Here is a 12,707-nt window from a genome sequence, read left to right as displayed (position 1 = left end):
ACATCTAAATAAATACAACTCTGTGGAAATTAATTATTTATTATCTCCGCGAGCGATTGCAGTTTGAGTATAGTTCTGTGTAAATGCATAGATAAACTGCGCTGTCAGCAGGCATTTCATAATTTAGAAGGACAAAAACATTATTAATAATTCTGATATAACATTCCAGTTGAGAAATGCAATAAAATACGATGTTTTGTTTGTTATATTCCAATATTCCAGATAATATTATTCAGTGAATTAACATTATCCAGTGAATTATTCTTCACTCTTTAGCCTATTAAACATCTTATAAACCTACTAAAACTGTAGTTTAAAATGAAGTTGATATGACTCCTGTCCTTTATTTATTTTCTCCATTTGAAAACATTAGACCTTCTACATTTATTTTGCTTATTGTTAATATTAGTGTTGCTGCTGATGCTTTAAATAAAATGTTTTTTTATTGTTGTAATGTGAAGATTAAATTTAACATGAAAGACTGCTAATTTTCAACACTTAAAAAAAAGAAAGAAAAGATGACTGAAAAGAGGAAAAACCAAAGTGAAGTATGTTCTTACTTCACTCAGTCATTTATTTACTTTATAACAGTAAATAAATATCGGTTCTGCATATCGGTTATCGGGCATATAAACATGCAAATAATTGGTATCGGTTATAAAAAATCAATGTCGGTCGATCACTACAGACAATTCATGAAGACCCTAATAAATCATGCCAACTTGTGGAAAATGTTCATCCGATGAGCCCTTTAAGAAAACAAAAAATCTTCTTAAGAAACTTCCTTAGAAGAATTTGAGAATTTTTCAAGAACTACAATTAGGAACATTCTTATGAACCTCTTTGAATTTATCTTTAGAAATTTCTTAACTTCGTTCTTAATAAGATTTTCATGAATATGGCCCCTGATTATCCTGCTATGCTAACAAGTTTGTGATAGACCTTACCAAAATAAGTTTGTCTCGATTGTCCAAAAGCAATTTCTCTGTGTGCCTGTAGGCTTGTGCTATAAGCATCGTAGCTTCCTGATCATGAGAGAAAAGAACACAAATAAATATTCAGACACATATTCAAGACAACCAATATTTAACACCTACAGAACCCACATCACCCATGCCACACCAGTAGAACAAGAAGCAGGTTAGTATGTTCTTTCACTCACATGGTCCATCTGCTGTTGGAGTCCTTGGCTGAATGGTCTCCGTCCAATACCCCCCTGATCCTCAGAGTCAGGGAAGGACACCTGGCCCACACTGGCAACCATGCCATACTGCTTCACCATGGAGTAGGCCACACGGGTCACCTTCCTCAGGTCATCCTGAGCACCTACGATGAGTTTCTAAGTTATCTGGTGTCTAATACTACCTATAAATATTCATGAGGTCAGGTCTGCATCTGTACCACTGGGTATACAACTGTTCCTAGCAAATAACCATTTCCTACTAGTCAATATGCATTTGTCCTCCAGGGGGCACCTGGAGGCTACATTCAAATATTTTTGTCTCACTGGAGATATGTATAGTGTGTCTATCAAACATAATAAATGCATTTTTTATTAAATCATTGAATAAATGTCCTATTCTGCAATCACATAAAAAAAATACAAATGTGAAGAGTTAAAATAAAATTGTTATTTAGAACCATCGTACATGATCAATTACAGACAATGTCTGCATCTGATTTTTGGGTCCCGTTTCATGCTAATTACTATTCTTTCAGCTAGTTCTGTTTCTATAATATGTATTCATAACTTGATGGCGTGTTATCAGATTAGATGCGTGTAGATCTCATACCTGTAGTGACCTTATTGAAGGTGATGGCTTCAGAGGCTCGTCCACCCAAAGCCATGCACATCCTCTCAAACAGCTGCTCTTTAGTAAATAAATACTGATCCTTTGGCAGGATCTGAGCAAAGCCCAATGCAGCATTCGTCCTGGGAGCAATTGAAACCTGGGGAACAAGTCCCAAATCTCAATGGATTCATGTATATTAATAATTTGTTAATATTATTCAAACAGTGATTACTATACAGTGTAGGGCTTACTTTGAAATGATTTTCACTCAGAAATTGCTAGTTAATATAATATCACAAATAATTTTAAAGAAACAGCAAGTAACACACTGAATTAAATATGAAATTTGGACGTAGACAGACTGAATTAGTATTTTCTTGTAAAACCTATTCCAGTAATCTTTGGTTTATTCCCAAACCTCAATCATTTTTACAGTGTATTTGACAAATTTCATATGTGATCTGGTATTACAACATGTTCACAATTGCCGCTGAATTCCTGTATCACTCTTCTGATGCCTAAACCTGAACAGGCCTATAGGGAAAGTTCACACAAAAATGTAAATGCCAATATTTTTTAACAATCATATGTTTGGTCTGTCCCTCACATTAAGCTATTGTATTGTATAGTTTTTTTTAAAGACTTAGGAATATAGCACACAAATTGCATTAACCACTTTTATAGTACTTTTTAGCTTAGCTTCCTGCTTACCTTCATGAGAGCTTCGGTGTGTTCTAGCAGCCATCCCACTAATGCATGACCAGACTCATGAAAAGCCACCACCCTCTGCTCTTCTTTAGATAAGATTTTACTCTTCTTCACACTCCCTACAAGTCACACACAACATCAAACAGATCCAACAAAGGGAGCGGATTGTGTAGAAATCTGTAATGTAATATCAGAGTATACTATTTAAGCTCAACTGAATCTAGGAGCCGAATACCTGCGATGACTCTCTCCACAGCATATTCAAAGTTAAAGGTGTCAATAGACTTGTAGCCCTCTCTGGCAGCATGAAGGGCGCCTTCATTGCAGATGTTGGCAATGTCAGCCCCTGAAAATAGGAACAATGCACAAAGGGCAAATGTGGCAGGATATGGTGTCAAGAGATAACATCGTCACATGGTCAAAACAACACTTACCACTGAAGCCTGGTGTCAACTCCGCCAGACGCAGGGAGTAAAAGTCTGCCGGCTGAGTAAGCTTCAGGATCTTCAGGTGTTGCTCAAAGATTTCCTTTCTCTCCTAGAACACACATGATCACACGATACTTCAGGAATCGTTCTAATATGGTGCTCATTTATTAATAACAGTTCTTCTTTTTATTATCAATGTTGAAAACAGTTGTGCTGCCTAATATATTTGATGCATTTTTTTTCAGGATTCTTTGATGAATAGAAAGTTCAGGGAACAGTATTTATTTGAAATCTGAAAATTCAACTTTGCCGTCACAGGAATAAATTACATTTGAAAATATATTCAAACAGAAAACAGTTGAAATTGTTTAACTGTTGTTTAAATTGTAATAATATTTCACAATATCACTGTTTTTACAGTATTTGTGATCAAATAAATTAACCCTTGTTGAGAAACTTTTTTCAAAAACATTAAACATTTTGGCCTGTAGCGTAAATGTGTTTATATCAGGACATTTATCAGATTTTGCTTAGAAAAACAGCCCAATTCACCATTACTAGATTGGAAGTCTCCAGAAAGAACGCAGAGAAGTATTATACAATTGTAACGCAGCGAGCAAATCTGGAGCTACTTCATGAGTTATTCACACTTGGAACATCTGATAACCAATCAAAATCAAGAACTCAACAATAGAATGTGCCAGTCTATAGCTGCTATATATATCTCCAAAAAAGTACTTCGAACATTCATTACCTGAAGAGTTGGCAGGTCTATAAATATGTGCCTATCAAGCCTGCCTGGTCTCATGAGTGCATTGTCCAGAATGTCTGCCCGGTTAGTGGAGGCCAGGACAATCACATGATCCATGGTACCCATTCCTTTAAAAGTGAGAAGGAAAATATGTTGATAATCTCAGAAGGTCATGTGCTGATCATGTTAGCCTATGTAGACATAAAAATCAACTGAATAAATAGGCAGTGCAGCACCAACTCAATAGTCTATTATAAAAATAATTCCTCAAGTAAAAGTTAGGTCAGCACAGTCAAGGTATTGCTGTTACCCTGTTGCCATGGCAAACGCTTGTGCAACCAGGAGAAAAAACAAACTCATGAAAGATCTGAGGTAAATTATTTTGTTTTCCACTTCAAATATACACTTTTCAAATTAAATAATTAGTTTTAAAATGCAACATCAACATGACTATAATTGAACGAAACCTTTGTAAAAAAATATAAAGCAAAACATGTGTGAAAAAACTAATGTAAACAAATAGTATTTCCACTGTAAACATTAGTCGACTAGTCTTGCACATCCCTAATTATTACCGTCCATCTCCACAAGTAGCTGGTTAAGGGTCTGCTCTTCCTCTGTGTTTGAGAAACCAGACATGTTTGTGGACCGTTTCTTTCCCACAGCATCAATCTCATCGATGTAGACAATGCATGGTGCTCGAGCACGAGCCTCTTTGAATAGACTTCGCACTCTTGCGGCACCAAGGCCTGGGTGAGGAAATATCATTCAGATATAAATAGATCTGAAAATGCATTAGGACTATTAAATATACAGAGTTTATTGTACTGAACTACCTCCAATCACCTCCACAAACTCTGAACCTGCCATGGCAAGGAAGGGCACCTGAGCCTCTGTTGCCACTGCCTTAGCAAGCAGAGTTTTACCACAGCCAGGGGGCCCCAGGAGCAGAGAGCCTTTAGGTACCTTGGCCCCAAGCTGAAGGTATCTATCCGGATTCTTCAAAAAAATAAAAATAAAACACAAACAAACAAAAAAGATTAAATGCAGAGACCTCTTTGCAACAATGTGCATTTTTGCATTACTGTAGCAGCAGCAACCTAAGAAATCAAGGGTGCAATAAAGTCACCAACAAATGTCTGTACAATTAAACTATGTGTGTTGTTATTAAGATAGCTTAAAAAAAATGCAGTTAGAATGCCTCCAACATTCAATATATATGGAGGCAGAGATGTTCAGTAAACAACAAGAATATTGTGAGTTACATTTTATACACAATAATGTCAATATTGTCTGTTTTCACCAAGAAAAAGTAAAAAAAACAAAGCCACAACAGAATCGATGAGCGTCTTAGGGAGCATCAAACAGTGGTGGTTCATTAAGACAGTGACTTGCTGCTGATTTTAGTTTGATATTTAAAGGATCATTTCATTTAAAAAAAATATTTTCAAATTTCAATATTCAAAAATTATTTTTTAAACATTAATCTCATAGCATTATTTATGCAAAAGTAATTGCAGTGTAAATACATCTAAATGCTGCTTTTGATGCTAATGTTGCCTCTTAATGAAAAAGTTCATTTGTCATTGCTGTGAACTGACTATTACACAGAAAATATGAAAAGCAACATGCACTCACGCAGCATTACAAATTGTGCTCTGATACATTCTGTAATGCAGCACCAAGTAAAACTGAGCATGAATAACTAAAGATTGTCACATTCACAGAAATAAAGATTTGGGCCTAACTTTCAGATGCCCTTACCTTTAGATAGTCCACAAACTCTTTGACTTCCATCTTGGCCTCGTGCATTCCCGCAACATCTTTGAAGCTTACACCTTTCCCAGATTTCCCATCGACAATAGTGAATTTAGCCATTTTTAATTGATTCTGGTGGAGCAGGCAGATTATTTGACATCAGAAAACATTTTAATAATAATAAATATATAAATTCTACAACGAATGTAAATGAAGGAATCTTGACTTACAAATGCACTAAAGCCGCCATCTCTCCCACCCATTCCTGCCAGTCGGAAGATGTACCAGAGAATTGCAACCCCAATGGCAGCCATACCGAGAGCATAAAGAGCACTGTGAAGGACAAGAAATTGATCCAGTGATACTTTGTTATGCCAACAGTCGATTTTAATCTTTTTTCAACTTGCCAGGATTGCATGCTCTGTGGAAGGTCCAAATAACTCACTTCCCAAAGAAGCCTGTGCGCTTGTAGGTCACTGGTATTCTGTCTTTGGTATCTATATTCAGCTCTTCCTCTGCTGCTCTAAGCTTCTCCTCAAACTTGTCAATGTTGGCCACCTGCATTCGGTACATCAGGGCAAGTCTCTATAACAGACAACAGGACATCAGTGAAACTAGAATCGATAGCACCATAATGATAACAATTACTCAAAAATCATGTATGGCACTTGTATGTGAAGTGACTTACAGGTCTGCCGAAGATGACTGCGCCAGGGTGAAGGTAGATCTCCACAATGTCACTCTCTGGTACCACCTGTACTCGTGACACCTCCCCTTTGGCCAACATTTCATTTACAAAATCATTCCAGGATATGTTCCCCCCACTGGTGTTGATGGAGTTGAGCAAGCTCATGATGACAGCGATAATAAAGAGTGTGCGCAGTCGCTCCCTATACATCTGGTCCTCCTGCTCTCGTCTCTTTTTCTCTTCTAGGGAATAAACATTGAAGCAAAGTAAGAATGAAAAATCTGGAATGAAAAGTATATCTGCCTGTCTGAATTACATGTGTCTGATTGGTCAACAAATTGCATTACTGACTGTTGTCCCAGTCAACCTGATGTCCTACATAGCTATGCCAATTCCATGTTTGTCATATCACTTCATGGTCTCTAAATAAAACAATTTCAACTCAAATCAACTTTAGCCACCTAATAAGCAGGGCAATGTAGGAATGTGCGATATATATTGTCTGCAATGACACTGTAATTGTCAATGACATTATTGAGTATGTAGCTCATTTTGCAAAAAAACTAAACAAAACACGCCTTCACTGCATGATGTAGCATATTAGTATAGCCTACAGAAGTATATTCTAATCGGAATACAGTTAGAACGGCAACAAAAGGAGAGAAGAAGTGTTGCACGTCTCTGAGCAACACACAGCATTGTTTCGTTACTGCATTTCGTTGAATATATTGTTTGAGTGAATGATTCAACAACCAATTCATAAACATGGTCACTTGTCGTTTGAAACAAATCTTTTGAATTAATCATTTAATGACTCACTCATTAAGACAGGGACTTGCTGCTATTTACTGACGACGGTTTCATATTTAAAAATAAGATTATATTTAAACAATTTTATATTCCAACAGGGGCGTACTTTGTGTCTAACAGTAGGGGGGGACAATAAACATAAAATTTCTCAAGAGCAATTTTTGAAGGGGAGACAAATAATACAGCTAAAATTGTACTTGTAAGGATATGTATACACAGAGGAATGGCCTACTACTATTAGTGCAGCAGGGAGACCGTGCCACATTAGACAACTTCAAGCTGTTGTGGTCGCGCCGTGACAGCGGTGGTGTCAGTTGTAGACATTACCATCCATCACAGTGTTGCCAAGTCCGCGGTTTTCCTGTGGAATTGGGCTACTTTATCACCGTTGCCGCGGGTTGTTTTTCCTGTCCGTGGGTTGAAGTGACCCCAATAACATGTATTTTAGCCCCCGGAATGCGATTTTTACCAGGGGACCCCTTCGAAACGCGGATAGTTTGGGCTAGTTTTGAGTAGCAATTGGGCGGGTTTTGTTATGAAAACCTGGCAACCCTTTCCCTCAAGCAGGTATTGCTAACATAGCGGACTCATCGAAAAATACACTGGCATCATCTGTATTAAAGAGAAAATAATCACTTCATCCAATGTTTAAGTGAATAAAATAGCCCTGACAGCCTTACTTACTGGAATACCACAACTATTGGCTTTGTTCTCTCTCACGGACTTGTGTGTGTGTGGGTGATGTAAAAGAGGAAAGCAGGCATTTGGACCAAAGCACTGTGAGGCAAGGGAGGGGGAGACTCAAAATGTTTCTAAACTTAAAACGCATTTTTGCCCCGTTTGTGTTGTTTTACTACTTACACAATTACTTAAAGTATAAAGCATTGTTATTTACAACGCACAGCATGGTTTTTAATCATATTTTTAGGGGGTACAACCCTCAGATGGGGGGGTCCTGTCCCCCCCGGGATTTCCGCCTATGTATTCCAATATTTAAAACGTTATTTTAAAACACTTTAGTGTCTTAATATTCTAGTTTGATTTATTGATTAAAGGTGAGAATTTGACATAAAAAATGGTCACTTTTAATGAGGTTTAAAAATGCCTTTATGAAGACAAAAATGTCATGAGTAAACCGAAGTAGCGACAGACCTTTTGCTCCATATTGTGAGGCACATTCAATTGTAGCAAATTATTGAAAAAGAAAATTTTTTTACAATTTGATCATTCTATCTATTGGTTTTTGATTGGTTTCGAGATTTGGACACTGCACTGAAAAAGTGGACTTAAGCAGGCATTTTGTTTAAAAAATATTAGGGCAATATTTATTTTTTATTTTTTTTAATTTTAGAAATATACATAAATTAATCATTCACAATTAGATACATTAAGAAAGTAGTTAGTAAACTATGGTTTCAAAAATTCAGAAAATACCTTCATCCTCCTCTGGGTTCTTCCCTTTTCCACCTTCTTTCTTTTCACGTCTTCTGTTGGAAGTGCTGAAATAATGAGTAGTGCCTGACAGATGTGGAAAAATATTTGAATTATGCTACGCAACATAATTCAGAAAAAGCATTAAGATTCAGAAGTCAAAAGTTCTGCAACACAACTTTGTCCAGCCAAAACAATAAAATAAACTTAACACTTACCTAATAGTTTCCACAGTTTCACAGGATCTGTGACCAATTTGTGGCGACAATGGAATTCAAGTCCAATAAGCCTCGGGATTAATGGCTTTGTCAAAATGTTCTGTAAAACAGAACTTGGTTAATCACCCAAGAAATATCAAGGTCATGCTCATGCATAATCGCATAGATTACTTGCTATTATTATGATCCATCTGTTCCGTTTTGTCTAAAAAAAAGTGTATATTCTGTATAAGCTGTATTAGTCAGCATTACAACAGCACTGGACTTAACTATACTTAACGTCACTTCGCAAGATGACAAGTCAAACCTCTTTGCTATGAACTTTAAATGAACAAATAGTTTACATAATGCTTGGTCGGCGTTTAAATAACCCACCTGAATGTGTCCTGAAGTAAGCCCTCGTTTGTTTGGAGTCATTAAAGGCAAGTATGAAGTCACCTTGCTCTCCAGGAGTTTTCTGCTGGCCTGAAAACAGCTGAAACGACACGATAACGACCAAACCCGTTTGTCGTAACATTTGCTTCCGCGCTGCAAAAGTAGCGCTGCCATATTAGAAGCTGGTTTATCGCGTCTCTTGGATCAAAGACATACTATTCCAAAATAAATGGCAGTCTTTAATGTGACCTCTTTAAGAGTTGCTATCACGCAGCTGTCATAGTGATTCTGCAGGTCTTATCCGACACAGCTAAATATAGCGGCTGTAAAACAACAAGCTCGTCTTCCGCTTGAATATATCAGAAACATACAGAATAAATAAAATGTAAAAAAAAAACTGTCTTAAATGATACAATTACAAGGACATTACAATGCTGTAATGACTACTAAAGCCGTGAACTCTAATGATGTTTACCGTACGGGCTTGAGAAACATGCCTGTTCAACTTTCACCGTCGGAATCAGCCAATCAGGACGGAAATATAGCGAGAACGGGTTGACGGGAAATGTAGTTCTACTTGCACGTTTATAAAACCAAAAAAACTACAAACAGTTCTAGTTGGGCATGCGCAAAGACAACGACTGTAATTTGATGTAAAAAAATGTAGTTATAGCGCAAAAATAAATATAGTCTAGTTATAGCGCATATATATACATATATAAGATTTCACTTGTCTGGCATTCTTTTTTGTACTTGCAGGTATGAGCCTGTGTGATTTCAGATGTCTTTTATGTTGGGATATGAAGTAGTGAGGACAGAACAATTGAGGTATAATTATAACAAGATGGTCGAGAATTGAGGCTATATCTCAGACAGTTAGCTCTAGGCTCTTTTCAAAGCTAGAGTAGCTGAACACGCAGCGCCAGCTGAAGCTTGGGCTCTGATCCTATGGGGTGGGTGGGGCATTACAAAATTATTATTATTTTTTCCCCCTTCAGTACAGATTCATCACCCATGTGCGCAAGATATACAGTAGGTGGCGGTAATACTCCTAAGGAGTGAACGGCCATTGAACAAAAAGAAGAAGAAGAAGAAGAAGAAGAAGGCTCTTATCAACAGAGGGAGCCATTGCGTTATTCTGCTCGGCAAGAAATCGGTGTCACGGTCCCTGAGGCTTGTGGCGTCAAATCGAAATTAAAACAAAAATCAACAAATCTAACATATACATTTACCAGACAACAGTAAATGAAAGCAAATCGTGCTGTGGCTGATGAGCTCGCAATCTGTCACCAGCAAAGTGTTTGTAATACTTGCTGAAAATAGCAATAAACAGCTGTTTCAGATAAATCTGAATTAAGATGGGATAAACAATTCCGCTGCAGCTCTGTTCACTCATATCTTAAAATACGAAAACACATATATAAAAAAACACATTTAAGCAACTTTACTACGTATGCCCACACATGTTCTCCATTTTCCTCTCACCCAAATGGAGCTCGCAAAAACATGCCACTGTCTACGCCATTAAGGCTCGAGGTCGCCAAAGAAAACAACGTGGAAGCTTCCTTGGCAAGAACCACAATGGCGCCAGTTTCACTGTTACAACGGGGAACAAACAGTGACCGCCCATACGCGTCAGCCTATCACAATCCGTGTATCAACTCCTCGCCGTCCGCTCTTCCTCAGCGCGAGTCAAAGGCCGATCGAACTGTTCGGAAGGAGTCGGACGGAGAGGATTAACTTGAAGCGGAATTTTATTTTTACACCTCAGAGCAAGCCAAATCAGCAAACTTAACGTTACTGAGACCCATGGACTGTTTATAGGCACGGATGGAGAGTTTATAACCCCTTCTCTTACCAGTTTATCGGAGCTCTGAGAGATTTTAATCATCGCATTTTGGGGGAGGTAATCAGTGATTAGCTTAGCACGCTGGCGCGAGTGCAGACTGAAATGAGCGTTGCGCGCCTCGGATGTTCCCGCATCGGAGCTTACTGAAGCAGAAGGCCTCAAATGGGAAAAACAAGCATCGGGAGGGAATACCAAGTATAATTTTGTAAATGTAGCTCACGTTTTGAATAAGGTAAGCAATTTTAAACCGCTCTTTACTATTTTAAAAGGCATTTCGTGACGGAAAAAACAACAACATCTGTACGTCCTCTCATGCGTCGACTTTCACGGTTAGCCCGCTAACGGCTTTAGCCCCGTTGCTAACTGGAGTTTGTTTCCCTCCCCCACCCTTGAAGTCGAGGAAATGTTTGCGTATTGCTCAAAATCTATTCATTTTGGCAGACTGTGCACATTTATTCATTCATACGGGTTGTATTGATCTATAATAATAATAGTCTGTAATGATTGAAGGTGAGCATGTGAAGCTGGAGAAATGAAAATAATTCTCGTCATGTTGTCGTTCTCTCTCTGGGAATCGGATATGGCCAGACGGGCTCAGCTGCCCTGCAGAAATCAGCCACTGGGATGGGCAGCTTAATACATGTATGTTTCAAGGGCACATATGAGAAGGAAATATTGTTGACTTCACATTGATTATATGTGCTGAAGTAGCTGCAGGGATTATGAAATTCCAGAATAAGATCTGTAATAAGAATTTGCGTTGGGTTATCAGTGCACCATTCAGACTATAAATATTAGATCACTGCAACACTCTCAGTTCTCAGTGTTTTTATGAGATTGCTCATATTATGATGGCAACATGAATTCAGTTTTGGTTTGTTTTTCATTTCTCATGTTTAACGGAGGAATTTGTTTCTGGCAAGAAGAAAACACACACACAGTTTCATAACATAATTGCTTAAAGATTTCACTCAAGTTCCACAAAGGCGAATTCAGTGCTACAATCATCCTATTTTACCAAATTAAGGGTTTTCTCGATGCATACGTGTATTCTCAATGTGGCTAACCATTCTCTGTATATTAGGCTAAATGTTTTTTACTTTTGATTTAGAACAACAAGACCTGAACTTCACTGTCTTACATGGTGTGAAAATACATTTTGTGAAGGTTGCTTGTGGATGTGACTCATCTGTGCTTGTTTAGACATTATGTGGTGTGATTGTTTACTTCATCAAGGAGCTGCATTGAAGCAAGACCTTACAGTACTTCTTTAAAGGGTGATCTGAAGGATAGAAAGATAATCTATCAAAGTTTGTGATGAAGTAAACAGAGCTGGTGTTGGTGCAGTGGAAGAACACTGCGGCGGTGTTGGGGCGTTAGCACACTCTCTCCCTCTCTTCACATACTCTGCTGCCACTTTACATCCCTCCCTTCCTCACTTTTATTTCTTCTGAGCACAACTTTAACACAGCAGCATTGCAAAATACTCTTTCCTGTTTCACCCCATAAGAAAACTCAGTTGAATTATGGCACTTGTAGACTGTTTACCGGAAGGTGGTTTAAGAGCACTTATCAGGATTTAGTTGAAGTATGATCCGTAGGTGTCTCAGGTTGTCAGGCCTGTTTGTCTACCCAGTTCTTGTGTTTCAAGAGTCCTGCTCAATGTTTGGCAGAGAGGGGAGATGGACTTTTGGTTGGGGTGTGGGGTCAGGAATGCTGTTACTGGGAGTTTCAGAAAGCATTTACTTTCTTTGAGAATGACAATCATACTCAACCATAATTATTTGCTTTGTCTCTCTCAATCAAGCCTTTTGAGAGCTACTTCTGTCCAGCTGAACTCCTAGAGTGCCTTAAGGATCCTATGGTTGGAGATTAAATGTTATTTAAGGTATGGCATT

At 38.0% G+C, this 12,707-nt stretch overlaps 1 protein-coding gene across 3 annotated transcripts in view; it reads right to left on the bottom strand.

The window, feature by feature from the left end:
- The window catches only part of LOC107717900 (paraplegin-like), a 14,668-nt gene extending 3,627 nt beyond the window's left edge, over positions 1-11,041 (bottom strand). The window contains exons 1-17 of one of the 3 annotated variants that reach the window (XM_016524809.1): positions 10,446-11,041; positions 8,961-9,060; positions 8,586-8,685; positions 8,371-8,454; positions 6,127-6,368; positions 5,884-6,023; positions 5,669-5,771; positions 5,445-5,570; positions 4,517-4,679; positions 4,256-4,429; positions 3,684-3,808; positions 2,936-3,038; positions 2,737-2,847; positions 2,505-2,620; positions 1,794-1,950; positions 1,163-1,326; positions 948-1,025 (exon numbers count right to left, since the gene is read on the bottom strand). In XM_016524809.1, coding sequence (XP_016380295.1) covers positions 948-1,025; positions 1,163-1,326; positions 1,794-1,950; positions 2,505-2,620; positions 2,737-2,847; positions 2,936-3,038; positions 3,684-3,808; positions 4,256-4,429; positions 4,517-4,679; positions 5,445-5,570; positions 5,669-5,771; positions 5,884-6,023; positions 6,127-6,368; positions 8,371-8,454; positions 8,586-8,685; positions 8,961-9,060; positions 10,446-10,468 — 2,109 coding nt within the window. In that variant the 5' untranslated portion in view covers positions 10,469-11,041. Of the gene's footprint in view, positions 1-947; positions 1,026-1,162; positions 1,327-1,793; positions 1,951-2,504; positions 2,621-2,736; positions 2,848-2,935; positions 3,039-3,683; positions 3,809-4,255; positions 4,430-4,516; positions 4,680-5,444; positions 5,571-5,668; positions 5,772-5,883; positions 6,024-6,126; positions 6,369-8,370; positions 8,455-8,585; positions 8,686-8,960; positions 9,496-10,445 lie in introns of those variants that run through there. The other 2 variants (XM_016524810.1, XM_016524807.1) reach the window with 2 other exon arrangements.
- Positions 11,042-12,707: the final 1,666 nt, after the last annotated feature.

The sequence above is a fragment of the Sinocyclocheilus rhinocerous genome, unplaced genomic scaffold, assembly GCF_001515625.1.
Source record: "Sinocyclocheilus rhinocerous isolate Xijiao unplaced genomic scaffold, SAMN03320098_v1.1 scaffold5992, whole genome shotgun sequence".
Classification (NCBI taxonomy): domain Eukaryota; kingdom Metazoa; phylum Chordata; class Actinopteri; order Cypriniformes; family Cyprinidae; genus Sinocyclocheilus; species Sinocyclocheilus rhinocerous.
Note: the sequence above shows the minus strand (reverse complement) of the source record. Positions and strands in the feature narration are given on the sequence as shown.